At 41.6% G+C, this 26,295-nt stretch overlaps 1 protein-coding gene across 8 annotated transcripts in view; it reads right to left on the bottom strand.

Moving 5' to 3' along the window:
• Window positions 1-258: 258 nt before the first annotated feature.
• The window catches only part of SCHIP1 (schwannomin interacting protein 1), a 141,560-nt gene continuing 115,523 nt past the window's right edge, over window positions 259-26,295 (bottom strand). For all 8 annotated transcript variants that reach the window (XM_031679451.2, XM_072960034.1, XM_072960062.1 and 5 more), the window contains 5 exons: window positions 9,517-9,634; window positions 8,236-8,433; window positions 7,208-7,331; window positions 4,675-4,768; window positions 259-903 (listed from right to left, as the gene is read on the bottom strand). In XM_031679451.2, coding sequence (XP_031535311.2) covers window positions 852-903; window positions 4,675-4,768; window positions 7,208-7,331; window positions 8,236-8,433; window positions 9,517-9,634 — 586 coding nt within the window. In that variant the 3' untranslated portion in view covers window positions 259-851. The remainder of the gene's footprint in view (window positions 904-4,674; window positions 4,769-7,207; window positions 7,332-8,235; window positions 8,434-9,516; window positions 9,635-26,295) is intronic.

Genomic DNA, 26,295 nt, shown 5'->3' with positions numbered 1-26,295 from the left:
AAACAGTAGGGACGACGGACTCTGAGCAGGAGCAGAAGTGCTGGCTCTGATGTCTCCCTGGATCACTCCCTCATACACACACAAACACACACACCCCCGTCCACAATATTCCTGGCGATCTGCTGCACTGCTAGTCCCTGGGAGCCCTTTGTTTGTTCCCTGGTAAGACCTTCCCAGCGGGACTTTCGGTTGAGGAGGAGAGGAGGGAAGCCAGAGAGCCAGCGTGGGGCTTGCTAGTGAGCAAAAAGACGTATCCTATGAAACAAAGTTTTAATTTTTATTTTACATATTTATACATAAAACTCTCAGGGAACCCTCTGAATCCAACAGAATGTTAATAGCACATCAAAAAATGAGCTTCAGGTAGTCAACATTCACAAAATGTTGAAAACTGATTAAAATATACATATTATGGAGAGCTACAACTTCACTACGAGGCAGGCAGGTATTTTTTGACTTGGGTAGCACCGTCATTTTACAGTTCTTCTTTAAAACTACAGTGAAGAATGAAAGCAGTCAATGGTAAAATCCTGCTCCAACTCAAAACCTCTAAACAAAGAAAAATAAAGTTAAAACTACCCTCTTTGAGTAACCATGATTTGTGATGGTGTCAGTACTGTACAGTTTTTTTTCGTAACAATATTTTATTAAAATGCCTGATAGTTAGTGGCACAGTACAAAAATGAAAATAAATTAAGAAGCAAAGGCCAATCACCAGACGTTAAGCTTCAGACATGATCAATGACTAACACTGACATTTGTTTGTTTCTGCGCCACCTTTAGCAACAGCATTTTTACAACCACAGAAGCAAAATAAATTCTAGCTTGTCCTCTGGTTGGATGGCTTCTTTTCACTTTGCCGGCATCTTCTCTGCCATGTGCTTCTGCTGACTCTCAGCGTGTCTGTGAAATTAATAATATGATTATTTAGTGCTAAGAAGAAAGAGCCAAACCAGGAGCTAAAACATCCTCCAAACCGAGGTTCGTTCAGAGTTACTCATAGTGAAATCAAGAGAATCAAGAAAGAGTTACTCCAGTCAAATTGATTTGCCTGCTTTCAATGTTTATATTCTATATACGATTCCTAGTGAGCCACTGGATTAACCTGAGACATGGATCTGTCACTATCTTTGGGAAGAAACGTGCTGTATTTAAAAATGAAAGAAGAAAAGCAGCTGGGACAGTTTATTCAGCAAATGTCTAGTATGGGCCTGCTCCACGCCAGGCTCTGCTCGGGGTGCCAGGGACTTGGTGGTGAGCAGACAAGGACGCCTTTGTTCTCGGGGAGCCTATATGCCAATGGAAAGAGACAAGAAAGGAACAAACGGCAAAACCAGGAAATGGGAGGTAGAAAATGGGTGCTAAGCAACAATCAAAACAAGGTGTTGTGACAGAAAGCAACTAGTGACTACTTGAAACACAGGCGCACAGACACAAATCTAAGTATCAAGCAGGCTCCTGTTAATAATCCGATTTGAGTCTCACAGAGGCTAATGTCTTCCTAACAAATGATAGCCCTTTGTGGATGTAAAGATTTTCCATGTTTGCATCCCCCTCCCTCTCCTCCCCTCCATCAGTCCTAACGGCATGATTGGCAGTGAGGGCAGGGGCAGGGCAGTGAAGTCTTCTCACCCTTCAGGCTCAATAATGGCCCGTGAGCCCAACTTTGGGCCAACACAGCAGCTGGCCAGTGCAGACGGGGTGGGAGGTGAGACCAACTGCTTACATCACTTGAATGAGCACTAATTAAACGTCTCCCCAGAGAGTGGTAGGGTCTGAAGGCTGCAAAAAGACAAACATTTTGAAGGAGGATCTTAGGGAAATTATAAACTGGGCAAGAGAAGAGCATCTAAGAGTGTGGTTTCCAGTTGTCATCAAGGATTCAGGGGCAGCTTTTGCAAGCTGCCTAGGCTACGTCAGTGACGTCAAGCTTAACTCACTGGTATTATGCATCTATGGTACAGGGAAGACAAACCACAAACTTTCAGAAATAAGGAAGCGACAGCAGTGTCCTTGCCACATGCAGCAGCCCACAAATAACTGGTGATGTTCATTCAACAACAAAAGGACTCAGGAAAAAGATACCAACAGCACTCTACACCTAAAAACTATGCCCTTCAGCAGACCAGCTCTTTTTTGTGTGTAAAGAGTTGATCATTTTCATAAAGTAGCTCACGGGCCTCACTTAAATTCAGCTCCAGAAATATTCTGATGCCCAGCGGCTGAGATTCCACTGTAGCTAATTAAATTGTAGCTCTTACAGCAGCCTTGGCTTTAAAATCTCTGTGTGTGCGTGCACGCACACACAGCACGGGGTTTTCTGAGCGAGAAGGAAAGAACAGACAGGCAATAGCTTCAGAAAATACTGGCGTGTTGTCTTGAGACATACATACAAGGGTGAATTTCATTAAAATTTTAAACAAAGGAGGGGAAGAGTTTCACCCCATAGAACTAAAAGGTTCTCATCAACTATTTATATGATAAAGTCTTCATATGGATTTATTTCACTCAAACCCCACGGACTTCTTTTTGTCAACAATCGATATTAAGGACCTACCATGCACCTGGTAGGCTCTGTCTTAGGCTCTGGGGACACAACAATGACTGGAAATGGCATCGTCTCTGCTTTCAGGGGGTTTACAGTCAGGCAGGGAGAGACAGCAGGCAAAAATAACACAATACCATGAGGCTCCACTTGGAGGGATGCTATGTTGTCAGGAGCACAGAGAAGGGACCGACCCCAGTGGTCCTCAAATTAGGCCGTGCACTGGAATCATCTGAGGAGCTTAAAGAACTCCTAATACACAGGCTACTCCACAGAACGATTGAATCAGAATCTCTAGGAGTGAGACCCAGGCACCAGCATTTTATGAAACACCCCAGGTGGTTTAAATGTGCAGCCAAAACTGAGAACTGCAGAGCTGAACTGCCACCTGGAGTGGCAGGAGCTAGACAGGTAAAGGGAACAGGGGAACAGGGCTTCCCGCCAGATCCTCTGGGATCTGGCTGCAAAACTCGGGGCCCCTTTAGGGACGTTTAAGTATCCTTAGAGTGCTCCATGGGCAAAATTATACTTCTGCAGCCAGGAATGGACGTAGAAACTCCCCAGCTGCTCCAATTTAAAGGGTTCCTCCAACACCTTTAAATTAGTGACTTCTTTTCTCTGAACCCCACGGTTCTGCCTGCCCTGTCTCCCATAATCACATCATCTGAAGGTATAAACAAAATACACTGTGAATCTAAATAATAACAAAACACTTTGAGAGAAGGGAGGACCCTCTGAATGTTGTCTTTGCAAGGAGGATGGCCAACGCTGCCTAGAGAGGCAGAGAAACAGTCTCTGCTATCATAGGCAAGTCACAGTGTTTACAATAGAGTTGACATATTTTTCAGAAGGAGCAGGTGCTGGTTGTATATTTCACCACCAACATAATCTTAACCCCTATATGCAAATTCTAACCCAATAAAAAGGGATGTGTCTTGTAGTTGTTGGTGCAGTGCCTGAATACACCTGTAGGGGCGACAGTATTATCTGAGTGTTACTGTGATATCTCACATGCAGGCAAATATACTAAGAAGTTAGGAGAAGACCTTCTAGGTTTTTGGCTTTTTTTTTTAGGGGCAAGGCAATATAATATCCAAAGCATATGAAACAGAGTGCTGCCCATAGATCTTTAAAACCAGTCTAAACATAGTTCTGCAGTATCTATTTTGCTACTGTAACTATTTCTGTAACATTGCATTTAGAAAACCATTTTACCCAGTGTTACGCACTGTGAAGAGGTCCCTGCCATGGGTGGTGAGAGCATTTTTCACTACATATGTTTTCAAGCTTCTCTTGGATGGTCTGGATCATGTGGTTAATTCCTTATGTTATTGTGACAAGCAGTGTTCTTTCTTTCATTGGGAGCCTTCAACTCTCTGAATATCATTTCTGGGATTAACAGGAATTGTTGCCTAAGGTTTAAAGACTTCGTATAAACTTTCTCAGAACAGGTAACGTAGTAAATCTGAGATCACAGGGATGCTCACAGTATTTCATGTACTTTATATACTTGGCTTTTCCACAAGGGAAACTACAAAGAAATGCAAGATCTTGACCAGCATTAGCCAAATTTCCTTATCCTCTAAGGAAGGAAGCATTCTTTACCTCTTTAGAGAGAGGTGCTTGGAGCCAGGCCCAGCTAGAAACTCACATCTTGGCGTTTCCCCATAGTGAGAGCAATCTGGTGGCACTGGTGCTGCGGAAAGATGCCAGTGTCCCTGCCTTCTGGGCATGGCAGATGTGATCAAGAGTCAGGTCACATAACAGCAAGGGCCACTTGGTGGCACCCACCACGTACTGGAATCACGCCAGCATGGGATGGCTTACGGCCGACTCCCCAAGGGATAGTCCGTCAGGATAAAGTCTTCCCAGGCCAGAACTGCTGACCTGATTTAGGTGGGGGTGTATGACGTTCGAAGGCACTGGCCATCCATCACGAGCAATGCATTTGGATAGGAGCAGCTTTGGCTGCTTCCCTTCCATCTAACCAGCTGACACCAGCAGAGATTAGGCGAATTACTTATGAAAGAAGGGAAGAAGTTCTCTAGAGCTCACTCTTGCCTTAATTCTTAAACTTCAGACCATCCCAGGCTTCTTTCCTTCTTTGGAAAGGGTGAGGCACCACTGACCTGGTCAAGTCTTCGATGTCTACCAGCATGGCGTCCTGCTCCGTGTGCAGCTCATCTCGGATGAGAAGCAGCTGGACCAATTCTTCATTCAAGCCTGGGGCAAAGAAAAGAGAGCATGTGGAAATAGACACAATTGCATCTAAGTCAGGATGTATAGCTACTTATGGACCATCCTATATGTACCATAGATACACCCGTATATATAAATAGCTAAACATAGCAGGAAGGCATTTTTTGCTAAAATTTAGAGTTCTTACATTAGCTTCTCATAAGCCCAGGAGAAGTCACCAGTTTGAGAACATGACTAGTTGGCATAATTACAGAAGTACTGGAAGAAAAGGAGGAAGAAGGATCTCCAATTACATTCACATTATAAAGTGGGAAAAGAAATTGTTAGCTGTTAGGAAAATAGCTTGTTAGAAGAAGCAGGATTTTGCTTTGAAGAAATGTGAACCAAGAAGGCTAGGGCATGTTAAGGGTTCCATCGTTCATCTTCCCGATGCTCCTCCCACACCGAGGGCCGCAGGGCACCCCCGCCCCGCCGAGACGGTGCCTCACCAGGCAGGGGCGGAAGGCGCCTCAGGGATTCTCAAAGGCTTCCTGGAGCTGAGGGAAGGCGCAGCCTGTTCTAAGAAACGGCAATATCTGAAGATATTGGAGAGCCAGATGTGCAAGACCTGAAGAAATAACCCCTGAGATCTCGGACAGTGAGTACCAAGGAAATTACTCCCTAGGACTTATACCGGCAATAAAATAGATGGAAACATTTCTAGTCTTTCTGAAATCAGTGTACTAGGTTAATCTGAGCCCTATCCTTGAAAAATACGAACAAGCCAAGGGTTCTCTTGCTTTTTCCCCTCAGCAGGGCTGAGAATGAAAGCTTCTAGGTTTGGACACATGGACACATGGAGGGTAACATTCATTTAGCAAGAGCTCTGGGCCCAGAAACAAAAGAAAGGAAGGAAGCATTCGGCGAGGTCCTCCTTGGAAATGCTTTCAGAGATCCTGACCTCAAATAATGCATTTATTTGCCTGTAGTTCAGACAAGTTTTCAATTTTAAAAAAGGAGAAAAAAAAATCAAAGAGGTCTAAAATTTCACCTATCCCTGAAAAGGACTAGATGGCAATGTTATTATCTAAAAGTCTAAGGAAGATATTTCAGTGGTAAAATATCAGAAAGCCTTTTAAGTCCTTGAAAGCATAACACTCCTAGTAATTTATTCTCAACTAAAATTAAAATGTAGAATTTTAAAAAACCCTGTGAATCTACAGTTTCTTAATTAAAATGTTAAATCCTTTCTCTTGACTTTAAAACTATACTGAATGTATTAAGTTGCCACTGAATGCATCCAATTTTATTTTTTTTTTTGAGTGGGTTCTTAGGGTAGCTTTTTAGTCTGGCACCCAGTACAGTGCCTGCATAGTGTATGAGAATGTTTTTCCCATATGAAGTTTTAAATGTTTCATTATGGGAATTTTCAAAATGATACAAAAGTAAAGAGAATTGTTCAATGAACCCCCTGCCCCATGCATCCAAGCAGCTTCCACAATTACCAACTCATGGCCAGTCTTGACTCATTTGTCGCTCCTTCTCTTACAGGATTTTTAAAGCAAATTCCAGGCATCATATCACTTTATCTGTAAATGGTTCCGTATGTATCTCTAAAGACAGGGCTCTTTTAAAAAACTTATCATAACCGTAATACCTCGGTCACAGGTGAGTAAATAAATCTTTAATAAAACATTCAGTCAGTGGTCAGATTTCCCCACTTGGCTCCTAAATGCTTTTTTGTAGTTGGTTTGCATTTGGTTGGCATGTCTCTTAGGTGGTTTCAATCTATAAGCCATGGGCTGTACGGACTCGTGTTTCTGGAGGCTGGAGGGCTCATGAGTTCAGCTGGACTAATCACTCTGCCTGACTGAGCATGCTTTCTCCTTCACTGGCCCAGCACCTGCCCTTCTCTGCACAACCCAGCACTTCGAGTGAGTACCATTCACTCACCACCCCCAACTTCCGGTAGAAGTCCTTCTTATTCTGGGGGGAAAGGCCTAGTCTTTCTCACCCTATAATTTTCGCATATTGGTCACACATGCTTTCACCACCTGGAGTCCCATGACATAAGTCGAATTTGATTTGATGACTCAGAATGAACATATATACAAGTCAAGTCAAGAGTCTAACTCTCCAGTAAGTGACTTGTAAGTACTAAATCACATTCTATAAACAGATAATTCGAGCTAAATATATGCCAGGCACTCTGCTAGGAGCTAGGGATTTCATATTAATAAAAAGGACCCCTAAGCTGTGGAGCCTTGAAAAATTCTTCAAGTTTCTCAACACTTTACAGTAAAAACAGAAACATAATCAAAAGGAGAGCCTCGTGATTCTCTTCCTTTTCTTGCAAGGATGCAGGAAGAACCCAATGAATGGACCCCAATGAGGACCCCAAGAAACTGAATCAAGGAAGCAGTACTATCCATCCCGACATATTTTACACTTGATATCCCATTTTCCAGCACCTCTTACACTTACTTTCTATCTGGGAATGGAGATCATTGACTATGACTTGTAGCTGCCCGATAGTCATGTCTCTCAGGTCAGTGGGCTTTAAACTTCTTTTCATCAAACATTCACTTATATGAGGCATGTGTGGCAGCTGAAGATACAAAGGGAAGAAATGGAGGCGTGAACAGAGCAGCAAGCGCACTGAACATACGACCCAGCTTTCTCCTAGAAGTCCCACCTTCATTCACCCACTTCAGTTTGTGTTTCTGGCTTAAAAGCTTTCCCAGTCTGACTTTTCCAATGTGAGGCCCTCCCTACACATTGTCTAAGATGCTCTCGGCATCAAAATGGGACACGACTCAAATCAAAAGCTTCTGGACTGCTCTTTAACACAGGCCGTGACAACTGAGAGTCTGTTATGATATCAACAAATGAATTCCCAGGGAGCATAAGTAATATCAATCACACGGACAAAATCAGTAATATCAGCAAGTTACTAGTTAATACCAGGCTGCAGGCACTGTGCTAAGTGCTCTGAACACTTTTCCCACTGAATTCTCACAATGTGCTCTGACAAAAGCGTTATTCCCATTTTATAGGTGAGAAAACTGAGATGTGCCCAGAGCCCCACAGCAGGTCAATGGCAGAGCCAGACTTAGGCTCCAAAGCCCAGGGCTCTTACCCACTCTGCCATATTGTCTTCACTGAAAAATGGGAACAAGAGCTAAAGCAATAGTGAGTTTGCCACAGCAATGAGCTCTGAAACTGAGGTTGCTCTGAAGGAATTAAAACATTCCCATGATGGATAACATTGCTCCTAAGACACACAGCAGACAGGAATCAAGAGCAAAGTTTACTTTTGTGAAATCTGTTGCATATGTATCCTCCAGCCATACATACGGAAGGAAAAATAAACAAATATTTCTCAATGACAGTACGTTTTACACACTGCCTTGCAGAAACCCAAGTTTGCATAACTCCGGGAAAGGACTAAGACAGCGCCAACCACTTGCAGTCACCAAACCCTGGCTTGCGTTAAGGCATTCGCTGCTTACGAGATCAGCAACCGGAGACTTTTTCCTGTTCTGTTTTTCCACTTCTACTTGCATTTTGGCCATTGGTTTGGCCATGGCAAGGGCCATTTTGGCTTCAGCTTGCAATTTCTTTTGCCTTGTAAGGAAATCCATGTCATCCAGGGACTCGGATTCTTCTTCAGTAGTGTCTCTATCGGAATAGGAAGAACTCTGTTTGCTCTGCGAAGGGAAAAAGAGCAGCCCTGAGCTTTCCGTGCCAGGTGCCATCTTTGGGGATGGGCTATGGCGTTCCCTGAACCCTCTCTCAGAGCGGCCAAGGGTCCCCTCCATCAGTGCGACTCAGGTCTCAATTTGATCTGTAACAGTTTCAAGTAACATTTGAAAAGAGAGTTTCTTCCCTCAGTGTCAATAATTGACTCTGATTTTAGCATAAAGAATAGCATAACTAATCACAGGGAGACTCTGCTTATGAAATCCTTGAGACATTTCTTTGATTCTTACTCCAAAACTTTCCTGAAGTGAACAGACCCAGTGAAATATTTAACCCAGAGTGAAGGTGATGAGTTGCTTCCTGGAGCGGGCAGGATCTGAGATGTCCAGTGAAGTTCTGACGTGGCATTGCACACAGTGACCCACATGGTTTCCTGTGAGTTGGTCTCTGATAAGAAAGGTAGGCAGACCTCACAGAAAGGAAAGAATTTCAGCCATCGGCACCTGGGGTCATTGAACTCTAAGCTGTAATATGTGTGCAAGGAACAAGGAGGCATTGCTCAATACATACTACCTTGCTGGTTTCTCTGAGCAACATCTCTGTGTGCTAGCCTTCCCACCCCTGTCCCGACCCCATCCCCTACCTTTCAAAATGTGTCCTGCTGCTAGTCTGTGCTCATGTTTCTTTCTCTTTTTTAATGGAGGTACTGGGGGTTGAACCCAGGACCTCACATATTTTGAGCATACACTCTATCATATCCCCAACCACCCTATGCTGATTATTTCTAAGCCCAATGGGGAAGGATTAACATACAGCATATTTTCCTTTACAATTTTTAGGGCCTATGTGATTTCTTTTATAGTTTAATATGAAAGTAGCTGCTAACTTTATCAGAGCTTATTACCTTTCTGGGATCACCATTTTGATTTTTCAGTCACTGCCAGGTTTTAGGAGTGTGTCACGTCAAGAAACGTCACGAGACATTTCTTTTTTAACCTCTCCAGTGTTTGTTCCTGACTAACCACAGAAGAGATGACGCTGAATGACCAGGAAGGTGCACCCTGAGCTGGTGTGATGGCTCTGAGACTCACCATGGGAGACAAGGGGGTGTCCAGGCTGGTTTCGGTCTTGCTGTCGTCAGCATCGCTGTCCTTATCGCTGCCGCTGTCGTTGACAAAGCATATCTGCAGGTTCATCCCACTCTGCAGGCTGGGCAGAAGCAGACAGGACACTCATTCCACTCGGCTGTCTGTTATCTGGCAGCATCCAAAAGAGCTGTCTGGCTTTGCTAACAGAGAGTCATTCAATGAGCCCTTCACATGAAGAAGGGAGTGACCAATATTACCCCCAACTCAGAAATGGTCACTTCTACTAGAGGATAAGAAAGATAATTTGATAAGTTGATAAATGATAAAATTATAACCTTTACTCATATTGTATTAGTTTTTTTCACACACAAATTCATGCTGGGTGAAAAACAGTTTAAGGTCACATGATAGCATCCAGCATAACACCAAATCCACAGCTGGTGCACAATAAAAATGTGTTGAGACACTGAGTTTACATTTCTGTCGAGAAAGATGAATGGGTCCTCAGCCAAATAAGGCTGCCTGGTGTCATCCAGTGTCCTGTCCCATGGGGACAACCCAAAGATGCTCATTAGAGCTGGCATGCCTTGGCCATAGCTCTCCGGAGAAAGGCTCCTCCCCACTACCCCCACAGAATAGGGTTGTCTGAAGGAAAATTTTATTTAAGGCAGTTGCTGAAAGCCAACTGAAAGGGCTCATTTACGTCATTAAGAAAAAAACACACTGGAGGTTCACTCAAGAGAAACTTAAGAAAACCCCCCACCCAGGCAGGAAGGCCCAGTGTTGGAACATAGCAAGGTTCCACGGCTGCCTTGCGCACAGAGCCTCAGAGGCAGAGGCGTCTTGGGAGCTCATTATGCTTGTGGAGAATCTGGGAAGCTCCCAGAGGGATGTTGTTGGAAATGTGGTCACAAAGGGCCACCTGGCTGTGTATCTGCTATACACGTAGCCAGGCTGTGGATCCAACTCTGTGTCCTCACCTTCGTTTGAAGTCGAACCCATTTTATTACTGTTTGACAACAAAGGGTTTTTCAAGAAGTCCTTTTCTTAGCATCCCTAGTAGCCGCAGTCAGTGCATGACCTTAGAGACAGAAAAGCCCAAGGAGGCTTCTAAGCAGCACGGGATCATAAGGAGGCTTGTGCCATCCAGGTTTATGGCAGCGGATCCTGAATCTGCCCTGGTGTTATCACTGTCACAGCAAGAAATGCAAAAAGCAACTCCTCTGATAGTTGACATTTGCGTTGGCTTTCTTTTTCTTTTTTTTTTAATTCCACTGGGTTGGGATGCTCTGTAGAAGATATCAGATGACTCATTTAAAGCACTTCTCTGATGAAAAACAATACAGAACCCAGGAAAAGCAAATGTACTGATTTAACACAGGCACCATCATTGTTATGTGTTTGTACTGCCATCTATTGTTAACTTCTATAATTACTGCAAGTCCCAGCTTACCTCCCCAGGAAGGAAATGCAGCCTTTCCCTCAGCAGGTCCAGTTCCATTCCCTCCCGGCCCTCCTGAGCAGCCAAGGGGACCCAGGTCCAGGGCTGGGCGCAGAAGCCAACAGGTTCTGCCGTGATCAGCTCAGGGTGCCTGGAGTCAGTGGGACTTAGGTTTTGAATCCTCACTTCTTTCCCTAGGCACATTGCTTTATGACCCTCAGTTTCCTCATCTGTAAAATTGGGTGAATAACGCAGTATTTTGTAAGGAGAATGAAAAGAGCTCAGAGCTGGGCGCAGGGCAGGTGGTCCGTACAAGTTCATTATCCCCGTCTCTCCACTTCCTGAAAGCCCAGAGGAACTCAGAAGTTTAGAGGTCACATGACTTTGTAAAGGGCTCTCTGAGGTCACCTACTTGAATACCTGGCCTGGTCACAGCAATCCCTGATGCCCAGCTGACTTGCTGAGAGCAGCCTCGAGCTGACTTTAACTGTTAGGCAGCTTGGACTTTTACTGAGCTGGAATTTGTCTCCTTTTAACTTTCTGCCATTGGAGTATTTTTTCCCTTGGGAGAAATCTAGTATGTTTGGGTTACCCTTTGATCCCATATAAATTAAGTTTTAAAATTTATTATCCATAGTTGATAAAAAAAAAAGAACCCCAATTAACCCATTTTTAACAATAAAACTCAAGACCCATAGATGGAAGACAGCGGGAAATAAAAGTGCAAATTAAAACCAGCCAGATTTTAAAGTCGTATTTTAAAATAAAAAAAGACATTTTAAATTAAACTTAATTCTAATCTAGGATTGTATAGCATTTCCTATTTATTGAACAGCTAAAGTCTTGCAAAGAAGTATCTGGCCACTATATACACAAATCATAAAAACATAAAATAACCCACTATGCCACTGCAAAATAAGGTTTAAAACATCTAAAGCTGTATATTTTCATTCTAAGAAAGTCTGATCATAAATTCTGTTGTTCTGCCCTCAAACTGACCTTTGTGCTAAGGATCAACTCAGACCTAAATCAACCATCCCACACAGCATTTCTAACTCAAGAAAGGAAAAGGAAAAAAAAAAAAGGGAAGGATTTAGTAGTCGGAGTGAAATGAAAAAAAGCCTCAGGTAGAAACTCAGAAAGTCGCCTTAGTAACACATTATCACCGTGGGAAACTGAGCTGAGCTTCTTACAGGGTGAGACTTCTAATTTCTCATGGCGGTAATCACCAAGAATGTTACTCTCAGGAAAAGGAAATTATATGACATAACAGTTAACAGTTCAGCGGGGATTTTAGTAAAGACATCTTAAAACGGACTCAGGTTTCAAGAAGGATTTGTTTGCCTTTAGCCTTTAAGCGGGTTTTAAGATGAAGGTGGCTTTGGGGAAACCCAACCACAGCTCCCAAGCAGAGGCCTGGCTTTGGGGTGAGTGGGGCCACCTGCAGCGGCTGAAAGCCTCTGAGCCACAGGGTCCAGGAATGATAACCCCTGTTCCAGGCCCCTTCCCACCCTGGGGAGGCCTGGCTGTTCTGAGGCTGTCACTCCAGCTACCTGGAGCCCCGGCCTCCTTCCCTCTCACTGCAGCGCCTCCAGCCTCACTTGCAACCAGGCTACACAGTCTGGCAGAATCCAAGCTGCTGGGGAGCGGGGTGGGTGGGTGGGGGGCGGTGGCTAATTGACCTGGAATCTCTCAGGCACCGTCTGAGGTGAAAACAAAACACAATCCTCTTCTTGTTAATTACTGATATAATTTAAGGTAACCAATTCCAGGTAACTGGATGTTTTGAGTGGCATTTGGCAGAGTGCTATATGCAAAAAGGCTGCCTAACGTCTGCCTTGCCTGTGGATTTTATTTCTGGAAGGTCTGCGCCCTGGTTACCCCAGAAACCTCTGCTCCTCAGGCCATGAAAAATCACACTGCTGCCCAGAGTTACTGCCAAGGAGCCCGTGGGTCTGGAGAGGGGTGTTCTGGATGGTGAATGCTCAGAAACATGAAAAGATAGAAGACTGTGTCCTGGATGTCTCAGTGTGAGTGGAAGTGGCTTTCTGAGTGACAGTGCCTGCTGGCCAGGAGCGGGAAGGCATTTAGTCGAGAGGCTGTTCAGAACCGACGTCCGCTTGGCATTTACAGTGAGGAAAACTTACTTAGAAAATACTTGTGCTGAGTTCCAACTACCGTTCCTGGGGATATTATTAAAATATGCACGTAATTGAGACTGGGAGATGGAAAGAGCTTAACTACTAAGAGGATATCTCAAAAACCTACCTGCATGGTAATATGATTTGGTATCAAGATAACACTTTTTTCAAAATACAGGGACAAGACCAGCTTCCTCCCTGAGACCAGTGATGTGATGGTCTTTAAGTCTGCTGGGACTTCTCGTGGGGCAGCAGCACTGTGAATCTGGCCTTTGTCCTCAGCCTTGGGTTTCAGTGACTGGGAGGGCCCTGGTCTGATGGCCAGCTCCGAACCCCAGAACTGTTTGGGGTTTTTAGATTTTAGAAACAGGAATCTCCCAGCACCAGCTCAGACCACAAGTATCCACACAGGCACGGTTAAGGTTCTTCGGTTTTATCCCCTGCACCGCCTTTATTTAACTTCACTCGAACGGTTGCACTGATTTTGAGTTTAAAAGTACATTCACAACATCCTCTCCTTGGGCTGTACGACCACCAGTGGATTACGGGCAAGGCAGTGGCTACTCAGCGAAATCAGATAACCTGCCCCAGATCTGTGACAGCCTGATTGTAAAAATGGCCCCAGTTCTTCCCCTGCATCTGGTCCCTCTGTAATATGACCGCAGCTTCTTCCATTGAGAGGTGGAGCCTATTTCCCTACCCCTGGGCTGGCCTCCTGACTTGCCTTGGCCAACAGAATGCAGAGGAAGTGAGTGCAGTCCAGTTCCGAGTTTCCCCGCAGGGAAGCCTGCCGCTGCCCACAGAAAAGTCCAGCTCAGCCTGCTGGCAGATGACGGACTTCATAGCACAGAGCTCAACTGACCGTTGCCCCAACGGAAGCCCCAGGCACCTGAGAGAGCTCAGCCAGGAGCACCTTGCCAACCTCTAGCTGATTGCAGATGCACAAGTAAGCTTCAGGCGAGTCCAGCTCTGATCAGCAGCAGAAATCAATGCTTATGATCGTGTCTCACTGATGTGGCTGAGTGCTCATTACACATCATTACCGTGGCAACAGTTAACTGGCACAAGGTCACCAAGCAAGAGACTACAGGCTGGCCCTCTGGTTTTTCAGTCCAGTGGCCTTTACCCTATACTCCACTTAATCTCAGGTTTGGATTTATTAGATCTTGCCTGTGATGGCAATATAATTTTAAGAGCATATTCCTCCTGTAGTTGCTTAATTTTAAGGCAACTGTATGGCTTCCTTCAGACACGGAGCAAGAGGGAACTTCCAAAGGCCTATGGATTTCAAACATGCCTTCCTCATCATCTGTCCACAACCAGTGTGGCTGTGAGAGCCCCTGGCCCAGCCATGCCATTCATTACTCAGGATCCCTAACTAGTTCGTGGCTGGGCTGTAAAAATCTATTCTTTCTATTTATTTTAATGGGTCTTTGATGCATTATTCAAAGGTTTTCTACGTAATGAATATCATCACCCATATTTTATACCATTATCTTTTTCTGTTTCATGAGAATTTCAAAGGAGATGAAATATAAAATGTGGGTTGTAATTACCCAGCGGTAGCTATAAACACATTTCATTTTTCTAAGGAATGGCCATGAAGAAAGACTGGAACAGTAGGGGCTTGGTTAAGTTCTAATATACAGCACATGTAATGGTATCTCTTGTGTTGAGGTGAGTTAAAATGAGGTGCCGCTACTCCTTAATAAACTGCAAAATACCTTTTCCATCTCCCAAACCTTGCTCCTTACTCTTCTTTCTCTACTATAGTTCACTGTTTCATATTAACAACTACCGTAAGAGTTACAGAATTACCATTAAAAATACAAAAGGAAAGGCAAAGTTTCTGCTTCCCAATATTTATTGTGAAAACACACTGCTATTTCTTATTTTACATTAGTGGGTTGTGTTAAATTTCTGTTGCTAAAGAATGTGTAATGCATTTTGATGATAATTTGACTGTAAAATTAAAAAAAAATTGTATTGAAGTATAGTACAATATGATGTTTAAGTCACAGGTGTACAGGTGTACAATATAGTGATTCACAATTTTTAAAGGTTATACTCCATTTATAGTTGCTATAAAATAGTGGCTGTGTCCCCTGTGACATCCTGTGGCTTATTTTATACCTAATAGTTTGTACCGCTTACTCCTCTACTCCTGTACTGCCCCGCCCCCTTCCCTCTCCTCACAGCCATCTCTCCTAGGTGTCAAAGGTAGTTAAGCACTAGCTTGTGTTCTATATCTGTGAGTCTGCTTCTTTTCTGTTCTATTCACTAGTTTGCTGTGTTTTCTAGCTTCCACGTGTAAGTGATATCATACAGTGTTTTTCTCTGTCTGGCTTACTTCACTGAGCATAATGCCCTCCAAGTCCATCCCTGTGGCTACAGATGGCTAAATTTCGTTCTTTTTTATGGCTGAGTTAATTTGACTTAAAAAAAAAGTGATATTCATATAACAGGTACAAAGATTGCTGGTCTAACATACATCATCACACACCCAAAAGTACTATAAATGAGTTTTGTAACTATATTAGAGAGAAGGGGGATGCTTAACTGTTCATTCATTCATCCATTTGATGATCAGGCAACAACATCTCTGCAAACCAGCCCCACGGCACCGATCAGCCAGTGCTGAGTCGCTGCCTCCCCTCTGGCCAGGGCACAACACCCTCTAGTTCACTACAGTCCTACCTATTGCTTTTTCTCTGGGTTACTTCATTCCTTTACGTTTCTTGCTGGCCCCTGGGGGCACTTTATAGTTCACACCCCCTGTATTAAGTGGATGCACAGTAGTAGTTGATTCAGAAACAGAAACCAGGTCCTCTAACAGATACCAAATGCTTGGATCATTCAACCACAATGTACAAAGAGAAACGTGGACTATATAGAAGAGCACTGGAAGAGAACTCAAAAAATGCTAGACACTGTCTATCTTATGTATGGGAAAAGGAACACTTTCACTCACCTGGACATTGACTCGTAAGTAAGATGTTAATTAGGAAGAGAGAATGAGTGGGGAACTAACTGCAGAAGGAGGTCTGGCGCATGGGGGGTGGGGGGGACACAAACGCAGAAGAGGGATGCAAAGCCGACCTCCAGCAGTTACACGCCGAGGGAGGTTAAGGGTCGTTCCAAACTATGTGTTAAAGGGGTACTGGCTGGTGGAGAGGCAGGTATCGCGTCTATGTCCTGTCCCCGCCCCATGTCTACAGGACTCAGGCTTTTGGCTTCTCCACCAAAAGCCGAGGAAGGCAGCTCCAAAGGTGGCTGAGTGTGAGCGGCCCCGTCTGGGTTTTCTTCTCCTCCTCCTGCACACCCTTTTCTTCTGCTCCCTTTTCTAAGGCTTGTTTAGTCCTGGACCTTCCGTCTGTATTCGTTCATGTGAGGGCTGGTAGGCAGCCAACTCCACGCGGCCACAGAGCCTTTTCACTGTTTAAGAAAAGGGAAGAAAAGTGGCCCAGCCTTCACCAGCTTTTCTCCGGCGGAGCAGCAGCCCCTGCAGCCTCACTCGATTCTCCAGGGAGCTATAAATACTTGCATTCCTCAGACAGCTGTTGGTTCTAATTTCACATCAGTGTCCAGTTTCTTTACTAACGACCACTTACATAATTAAATTTGGAATTATAGGATCTTAATGTTAAAAAATGCATTTTCACTGGAAATATTTTCTGCATGAATTGAAGACCAGAAATAAGGCCTCTTCTGATATTGGAATAATGATAAACAGCCATCTCTCCCAGATGCCAGTTGTGGCCTGCTTTCATCTTAATTAAAGCCAAATGATTTCTAAGCAATCCACATTCTGAAATAAAAGGACTCCCCACTTTTGAGCATCTGCTATGTTGGGGGCACTTCACATATATTACCTCTAATCCTTGGGTACACATAAACTATTATGACCCCCATTTTACATGGGAGAACTCTAAGGCTAGGAGGTTAAATTTTACAAGGTCACAAAGCTGGCATTTTATTCTAGGAGAGTGTCTTGAGAAGCCAGGGCACTTTAAGAATGTTAGAATAAATTTCTGAAAGGAAGAAAAGAAATGGAAGAAAAAAAAGCAAAACAAAAACAAAACAAAAAACTGGGAACAACTCCAATGTCTAACGTCTAACAACAAGAGATTAAGTACATTATGGTAAAATATATGAGGGACCATTATGCAGCTAGTAAAAATACACATGATAGAACAGTTACGAGTATGGGCAATGTTTCTCGTGTGCTGCTAAGTGATAAACAAAAACAAAAAACAAGCTAAAAACAATAGGTATAGCATGAGTTCAACTCTAAACAAAAATATGAAGATATATGCACAGAAAAAGTGGCTGGAAATATACCTAGATGTTTTTTGGTGGAAGAAATTCAGATGACTTCAAATTTTTCTGAGTGCCTCTGAGTTGCCATGTGTGGGCATTTAGCAGGAATTAAAAAAGGAAAAGGACAGAAAAATGGGCAAGTTGATTAGCGCCTGTGTGTTGCAGAAAGGTGAGTAGGATTAAATGTGTGACAGCTGGAAGAGGATTGCTGCGGGTCTGACTCAGACAGTGTCTATGCAGGGATCGTGACTCACATATGAGTCAGGCTGGGCTTTTGTTTCTGGCAGGGTACTGGCGGTGGGAGATCCTCTTAGAAGGCAGTAAGAAACACATTCTCTTATAAGGGAACATTTCTGGGGATGGACTCTTTGATTCAACTGTTGACATCTTCCCAGCCCAGTCTCTATCCCATTCCCCTTTTCAGATCTGCACAGATTATAGACTCAAACGTAACTGATAATACATTTAACTGTTTGTATTTTCCAAGCCAGCTTGCCTACTTATTCTACCCAGACCAGACAGAGTTTACACCTGTATCTGCCAGACCCGCTGATGAGTTTCCACTGCTAGAGCTGAAGCTCGCTTGTCCCCTTCCCAACCTGTGACAAGGTTCGCGTGGCTGGGGTAAGGACGTGGTGGTGGAAGAATCAGGGCCTATGGATGTTTCTGAGGGGTGTGGGTGTGGTTGGATCTGGTGAAAAATCTTAATTGCAAATTCCTTCCCTCTCGTGAACACTGAATCACTGCTTTCACCACTTTTTGTGTTCATGTTTTAAAAAATGCTGGGGGCTCCCAGAGTCAGTTTCGTTTGAAGATAATCTGTTTCACGATTTAGTCTGTGGTCATTTAAATTCTATGCAGTCATTAAAAAGAATGCAGAGATTTACTGAATTGCAATGATTCTATGACTTGTGGTTATATTCATATCTGGCCATCTTTGAAGTCGGGATGTGCCTCCCAACCTCAGCCACCCAGGCTGCTGGTGGCATGACTGCTCTGCTGACCTGTAACCCCATCAGCCAACGAACGAGATAAGGACCACTGAGGAGGAGGTGGGCTCTGGCAGTGGACCATTCATGACCTCTGATATGAACAAAAAGGCACCAACATCAAAACTTGCAGAGTGGGGGACAGTGGCTTGGAAGGTGCTGCACAGCACTTCCTCATGGCACAAAGGGTGACACTGCAGGGAAAGCAAAGATGGACAACTCTGAGGGGAAGTGGTTAAATGGAGAGCTGAACTGTGAACGTGAAGAGGGTTTAGGACCACTTTAACCAAAATATTTCACTTTCTCTTCTTTCTTTTTTATGCCCCAAAGACACATTGGGATAAAAATGTATATCCAAATAAGCCTAAAATTACTAAATAAATAACTAAATTTATTTCAATAACTAACTTAGTTAATTTCAATAACTAAAATAAAAATTTTGAGTGTTAACGAGGAATGTGCCACCATTTAATTGGCAGTGGTTTTTGAAAATAACTTTCCATGGGTTTTTTCCCCATGTTATTTACTTATTTTTTTCAACTGAAGTATGGTTGATTTGCAATGTTGTGTTAATTTCTGTATACAGCATAGTGATTCAGTTATACATATATATTCTTTTTCATGTTTTTTCATTATAGGTTATTACAAGCCACTGAATATATGTGCTACATAGTAGGACCTTGTTGTTTGTCTATTTTGTATATAGTAGTTAATGTATGTGATAATCTGAATGAGAATAATCTGAGGGGCACAGAAAATTTAACAACATTGAACAAAAGGGTTGGGATAAACTCCAGATGACACAGCTCACCTGCAGTCAGTGAGGCTGTTCTCTAGTAGCAGTGAGAGCTTTTTTCACCTCTCAAAGGAGCTGGTCTTCATATGAGCTGTGTGTGTCCAGACACGTATGTAGGACCACTGTCCAAAGGGAGTGCAAATTGTGGTAATAAAGTCATGACAACTTGTCAAATAAGATGCACGGATGAAAACAATCATTCCTACAAGTTCTTTTAATTAAACATTTGGCTGTCCATTGGAGTCATTTTTAAATATAAAATGCAGCCCTGTGGCCTTTTTCTTCCTGTCTCCCACCCTTTCGCAATAGCTCTGACAATTGAATTCTCATTGGTGATAATAAAAAAATTCATAAGACAGAGTACAGCTGGTTATGCCTCAAGCAAGATGTCAAATTTTGCTTGCACAAAATTAATTGCACCTAATTAAACTGGGGTCATTGGCATTATTGTAAAGTGAGGCTATTTATTAGACAAAGAAAATTTCACAAATACCAATTTGCTTTGCTTTCAGGTTTGTAAAAGAGAAGAATTGCTTCCATAATTAAATTTGTTTTGCCATTTTAATCTTATTACTCCTCAAGTTTTGCTTCAATTTTAAAATTGTGTAATATTTTAGAATATTGGAGGTACTTCTTGGAGGAGGGCATAAAAAATGACAGGTTTTCTGTAAAGTAACTTTTCAAATAGTAAAAAAGAAGAATTTGTAAACTACCATTTCCAATGACACATACCTTGGAATTACTCATATGAAAGGTTTTCTAATAAGCAAGTAATAGTACACATGTATGAGATTAATATGAAGTTTAAAAGGCATGTTGCATGTTATAAATAGGTTGCTGGAACATGCACCTATTACTCCAAGAAAGCTAATTTCATTGCGATGAAACAGGACAGCCTTTTCTCACCCATGCTGGGTATATATGACCACCACTCCGCTTACTTCTTCCAGGAAATTATGCAAAAGTTATTACTGTTAGAGACAAAAAGATGATTCACTTTCCTGGCAAAATGATGCTGGTTTGACCTGTGATTCTGTGGCAGATTATATATTCAGATTCTCAGCTCCTCACATTCAAAACTCCTATGGATTCAATTTCCTTAAAGGCTCTCTAGATCACTGTTACCAGTCCTGGTGATACCACTCTCTGGGCTCTGCTACCTTCCCCCCACCCTGCCCCCGGGACCCAGCCCAAACACAAAAGGAGGTGGGGGTAACTATTATTGGTCTTGTCTCAGCCATTCACCAATGAACCTATAAGAACAAGAAAGAAATGAGTTTTGACTTGGGGATGTTGGAATGACTGAGATAAGCAAACAGTGATCATTATTCAAACCAGCGGCTCAGAAGCTCTCTGGGGAATATGTTTTCCACAATCTTCACAACATGTGGAGAGAAGGGTATAGCCTTTTCTAGGTTACACCATCCCGTTGCATATTTTATGAATAGACTGTATTCGATTGTATTTCTTTTTATATGCGTGTAAATAAAATCTATCTTGGGCAAGGGAATAAGAGAAGTGAGGGTCAGGTTTATTTTGTGGTTACTCCGAGAAAAGAAGAATGGAGAAGGCAGGAAAAGTTTTCTCCACAATGTCAAATCAGGTTGTAATGTTTGAAAAATAAAAGATTTCCTGGATGTCTATTACTAATGACTGCTCTGTCCTGTGTTCTAGCAGCCAAGCCAGTTTCCATTCCTTTAGTAACACTAAGCTTTCTAAACCCAGCATCCTATAGAATGCTGATGCTAGATTAATTGGGTCAATGGAAAACTATTTCATGGAAAAGTATTATACTAGTAATAAGAGAAAAGGCATATTTATTTTCCCCAAGAACGTGAGTAAATCGAGTATTTCTTAGAAACCTTATTTCAAAAATAGGTCATTCATTTTTCTAATTTCCTTTTAAGCTTTTAGCTGAAACATTTTCAAATAGAAAACACTGACAAAGGTCATATAAGCTCAGTTTGAAAAGGCTGATTATGTGCGGATTACCAAATTCAGAAGAAAAATACAGTGCTTCCTAAATTTGCCACATTTCAGTATAAGTCAAATTTAATTAGTTGAGTTATGAAGCAACATCAAAAATTCTTTTGCTGCAGTGTTGGGCATGAAGTGCCTTTATGGGATTATTGTAAGCCCAGCTTACATTTAACAGCTTGTCACTCTTTTAAAAAGTGCTTTAGGAGACAGCACCAAGGAGAAAAATTCAGTGGGGCTGAAACCCAAAGGCCAACTGAGAAGGACTTAACACTCCAAGAGCAGCTTAAACCCATCTTCCCAGAAGACCCTCACGCTACTTTCCAATGTCTCACATAATGTACATGAAGTTAATTTTTACAGGTAAATGCACATCCTTTAAAATGCACAAACAGAACTCCGTTATTCTGCTGAGGAGCCCACTTAACTGGGGAGGCCCTGCCTTAAAAGTCAGCTTAGCACTTCAGAATCCAGTGCTTGGCCAATTCATTTTGAGTCCTCAGCTTTGTTTAAAATTGAGTACTGAGCTCTTGTAAATAGTAAATTCATCTAATATTTACCTTATTTTGATTATCTAACTGATTCAACACGTGCTTTGGCATATTTTGGAGTGCCGCATCAGTGACCTCAGATTTCTAATATCCCTCAAGTACTTGAGTGAGAAAGAGGTAAGGTATTTAGAGCTCAGTGAAGAATTTCAGGGATTGTAATACATTAAGAAAACATTAATTCTAATAGGGATGAAGAACACAGGCTACACAATTGCAACTGAACATTTCCTACGGCTTTTCTCCTGCACGATGACTGGAGAGGGAGAATGACAGTCTTTGCAGACTTCAAATTTACAGGGATAGAGTGATATTTGTTAGAAACATTGTCTCATTATTAACCGTCATCCTAAAGGGGATCCAGAAAGTCATCGTGTTCTCCGAGATGATGATCTCATCCCAGAGTGTGGAGATGAAAACATCTGAAAGAACAGGATATAAATAATCTCCCTTATGGCGAGTCAACAAGTGTAGCTTGTTATGAGCTACTGTGAAGTACATATGCGCTCAGAGAGCTGTGCCTCCAAAGAGGGGGGATGACTCAGTGATTCTCAAATTCTTCCCCACCAGAGGAGTTTCAGGTGGGCTCTGAGGGCCAATGGGGGAGGGATGGTGAGGGGCACTGGAGGCGGAGTAGAGCGGCAATAAAGGGAAAGGTTGGGGGGAGGCATTCTCCAGGCAGGGACGCCCCAGTCTTCTCCTTCAGAGTCAGAGGTCTGCTTTGTTTTACACACATGATTTCTGCCAGGATTTTATTCGCAAAGGTATTTCTGCTATTAAAAATAATGAAAACCTCCATGAGACTCCTACTTACACATGGCCTATCAGATATAGGTATTGATCTACTCTCTCTTTTGAAATCCTACTAAAATAATATTAAAGGAAGAAAGAAGGTATAAACCTACATGGACAAAGAATATGTTAAAGGAGACAACGGCACAGAAAAGAGTTTGAAAAACAACTGAAAGACACAATGCAGATGGATGAGAAGTATTTGACTGAATTACTGCAATTTGCTAGACGCCTGCAGGGGCGGCTGGTGGAGGAAGCTCACGCATTTTCACTGCAGGGTCCTGGAAATGCTCAGTGACCAGGGAAGGCAGGAGAGTGGGCTAAGACCACATAGACCTTCTAACTTGCCCTGCCTACCTGTGGCCTGGCAGAATGAGAAAGCACTACCTAGAGAGATTGAATCAGAGGAGCTCTGGACTGGGGCACACGCAGGTGCAGCTGAGGTGGCAGTGAAGCTCCTCACTGAAATAAGGGAAACTCTACATGCCGACTATTCGACCATTCCTCCACTGGAGTCTTGTTTTTATATATATATAATACAATGTCAGATAAAGATAAGGACCATAAATAAAAACAAATCAGGATAGGAGGAGAAGCAGGGTAAGAGAAGAGAAAGTGACAGGAACGCTGGATGCTTCCTCTTTAACTGGGTGGTCAGGGAAGGTCTCTCGGAGGAGACAATGGATGACGCCAAGCCCCAATTAGAGAGCTGACAACAGCTTTTGTGTTTTACATTTAATTATTAATAGATATCAAAATGAACAAAAATAAACTCAGAAAAAATCATGAACAATGTAGAAATCAGAAGAAAACATTTTGAACAATTTAATTAAAATTAATACCCTCAGCAAAGTGAGAAAGTATCACGCCAAAATTTTTGATAACATAAACAAAACGGACAAATTCTTAGAAAAATACAACTTATCAGAAGTGACTCAAGAAGAAATGAAAAGTGTGTATAATCTTAAAACCATTTAAAAAAAATGGAAGCAGTTAATCAAACACACAAAGTAGACACCAGGCCCAGGCGGTTATACAGGTAAGAGAACAGAGCATTCCAGTATAATGTAGACTTTTCATAGACAATACGACAGCGGGGATAGTAGCCAATTTGTTTACACCAGTATAATCTGGTGCTAAAGCCAGAGAAAAATATTATAAGAAAAGAATACAACAGACCCATGTCAGTCATGAATTTATATTGTAAATTGTAAATAAAACATTGTAAATAAAATCCAATACTGTCTGAAAAAGATTAATACCCCTAACCAGTTCTGGTTTATAATAGGTACGCAAGGGTTGTTTAATATTTTGAAAATCTAAAAATGTAATTCATTAATAGATTAATAGGGTAAATCATATAATCATTTCAATAGATGCAGCAAAAGCATGTGATAATTTTAAATACCTATTCATGATAAAAATTCTCTGTAAATTATGAATATAAGGGAACAATGTTAATCTTATAAACAGTAACAGTAAAGAAAACAAAATTAACATCATAAATGGAGAAACATTACAAGCATTCCATTTACTACGAGAAATGAGCTAGGGATTCCAGCTACTGCCATTTTATTTATTTATTTAAATATAGTTGCTTTACAATGTTGTGTTAGTTTCAGGTGCACAGCATAGTGATTTAGCTATACATATATATAGGTATATATTCTACTTCAGATTCTTTTCCATTATAGGTTATTACAAGATATTGAATATAGTTCCCTGTGCTACACAGTGGATCCTTGTTACTACTACCATTTTTAATCCTCAGTATACCAGGGTACTTATTGGTGCAATAAAATAAAGAAAGAAATCATAAGTATGAGGATTAGAAAGGAATAAAAAAAACAAGCTGCCATTTTTCTGGTAGATGATATTGTTTTAAAATCCCAAAGAAGGTACAGACAACTTTCTTAGAAATAATAGAAGAGTAGAGAAATAATAGGTATAATAATAATACAGTGGCTGGATACAAGCCCAGTACACACAGTAAGTTGCAGTGAGACAGTAAAAAAGGATTATCAAAGAGAATTTAAGATAATACCAGAAGGGCAAATATCTAGAAATAAAGAAAACAAAAGATATACACTATCTCTAAATGGAAAATTGTACAATAGACTCATAGACATAGAATACAAACTTGTGGTTGCCAAGGGGGCGGAGGGTGCGAAGGGATAGATGGGATTTCAAAATTGTAGAATAGATAACCAAGATTATACTGTAAAGCACAGGGAAATATACACAAGATCTTATGGTAGCTCACAGAGAAAAAAATGTGACAATGAATATATATATGTTCATGTATAACTGAAAAAGTGTGCTCTACACTGAAATTTGACACATTGTAAAATGATTATAAATCAATAAAAAATGTTAAAAAATGGAAAATTGTAAAATGTTATTAAGAAATATTCAGTAAGATAAAGGAGAGACAGGCCATGTTCATGGATAGAAGATTTAATATTGTGAAAATGTCACTCTCCCCTAAATTATCTACAGATGCAATGCAATTCTATAGTCAAAATCCCAAGAGTATTTTGCTGAACTTGATGTACATCAATGTACAGTATATACAGAAGTGGTCTGTCAGGTCACTGAGTAAAAGAGAACTGTTTAATAAACATGATGGAAAAAACAATCAAGTATATGGAAAAAGATGAAATTAGACTTCTCCATACCGTATCCAGAAACCAACTCCTGGTGATTACAGACTTAAAAAACAAACAAACAAACAAACACTTTTAACTCAAAGTAGGAAATCTAGGTTAATGTCTTTGGAACCTTAGGGTAGGAGATTTTTTATATAAGACACAGAAAGGATTGACTATAAAAGTTAGATAAAAATTAGTATATTAAAATTAAGAACTTCTGGTCATAAAAGACACATTGAGGAAGTGAAAAGACAAGTTACAACCTGGGAGAAGACGTTTGGCATGAATACAACATACTGAGGATTAGTATCATAACTAAAGAATTTCAATAAGTCAATTAAAAAACCACAAAGAATCCAATAGAAATCTGGACATAAGACCCAAATAGACATTTCACAGAAGGAGAAACAGAGATGGTTAATAAACACAATGAGATACCATTTGATATCTATTCAATTAGTAAAATGTAAAAGAGACTGGCAATAACATTAAGTGTTAGAAAGTCTACAAATCCACAGGATCTCTGAAACTTTGCTGGTAGGGGTGTAACTTGCACAACTATTTTGTAGAACAGTTTGGCATTACCTTCTAAATATGAAGATTCATGTATTTTCCTAGTAATTCCACTCCTCGGTGGAGTAAGATACACTTGCACATGGACAGCAGAAGACATATACAAGAATGTGGATAAGCAGTATTGTTTATAAGATCAAAACCTTTGAAGCAACCCAATGCTTATCATCAGATGAGTGGTTAAATAAACTGTGACACATTCACACAGTGGATATAAAATAGCAGTCAAAATCATGGACTGAAAAAGGGGAAAATGGGGCCATTTAAATTTCAGAACAAACAACACAATTTTTTAGGTAATCATAGTTTACTGCATGGTTCAGCGTGAATAATCTATGATCTTTGCAATGTAAGACTGAAGAGTTATTTGACCTCAAATTATGAAATAATTATACAGGGAGGAGGGGGGAGGTATTTAGATACATCTGTGGGAGAGCTGCAAAAGAGAGTTAAATCCAAGTTTTCTTCACTTGGTAGTCAATAGATGGTTTACAAGTAAAAGCTAAGAAGATAAGCATTTTACTCGAGATATAAATGCCAGCAGAAACAGCTAA

The sequence above is a fragment of the Vicugna pacos genome, chromosome 1 (assembly GCF_048564905.1).
Source record: "Vicugna pacos chromosome 1, VicPac4, whole genome shotgun sequence".
NCBI classification, from domain to species: Eukaryota; Metazoa; Chordata; class Mammalia; order Artiodactyla; family Camelidae; genus Vicugna; species Vicugna pacos.
The sequence above is the reverse complement of the archived record's forward strand: the minus strand, read 5'-3'. Positions and strand labels throughout refer to the sequence as shown.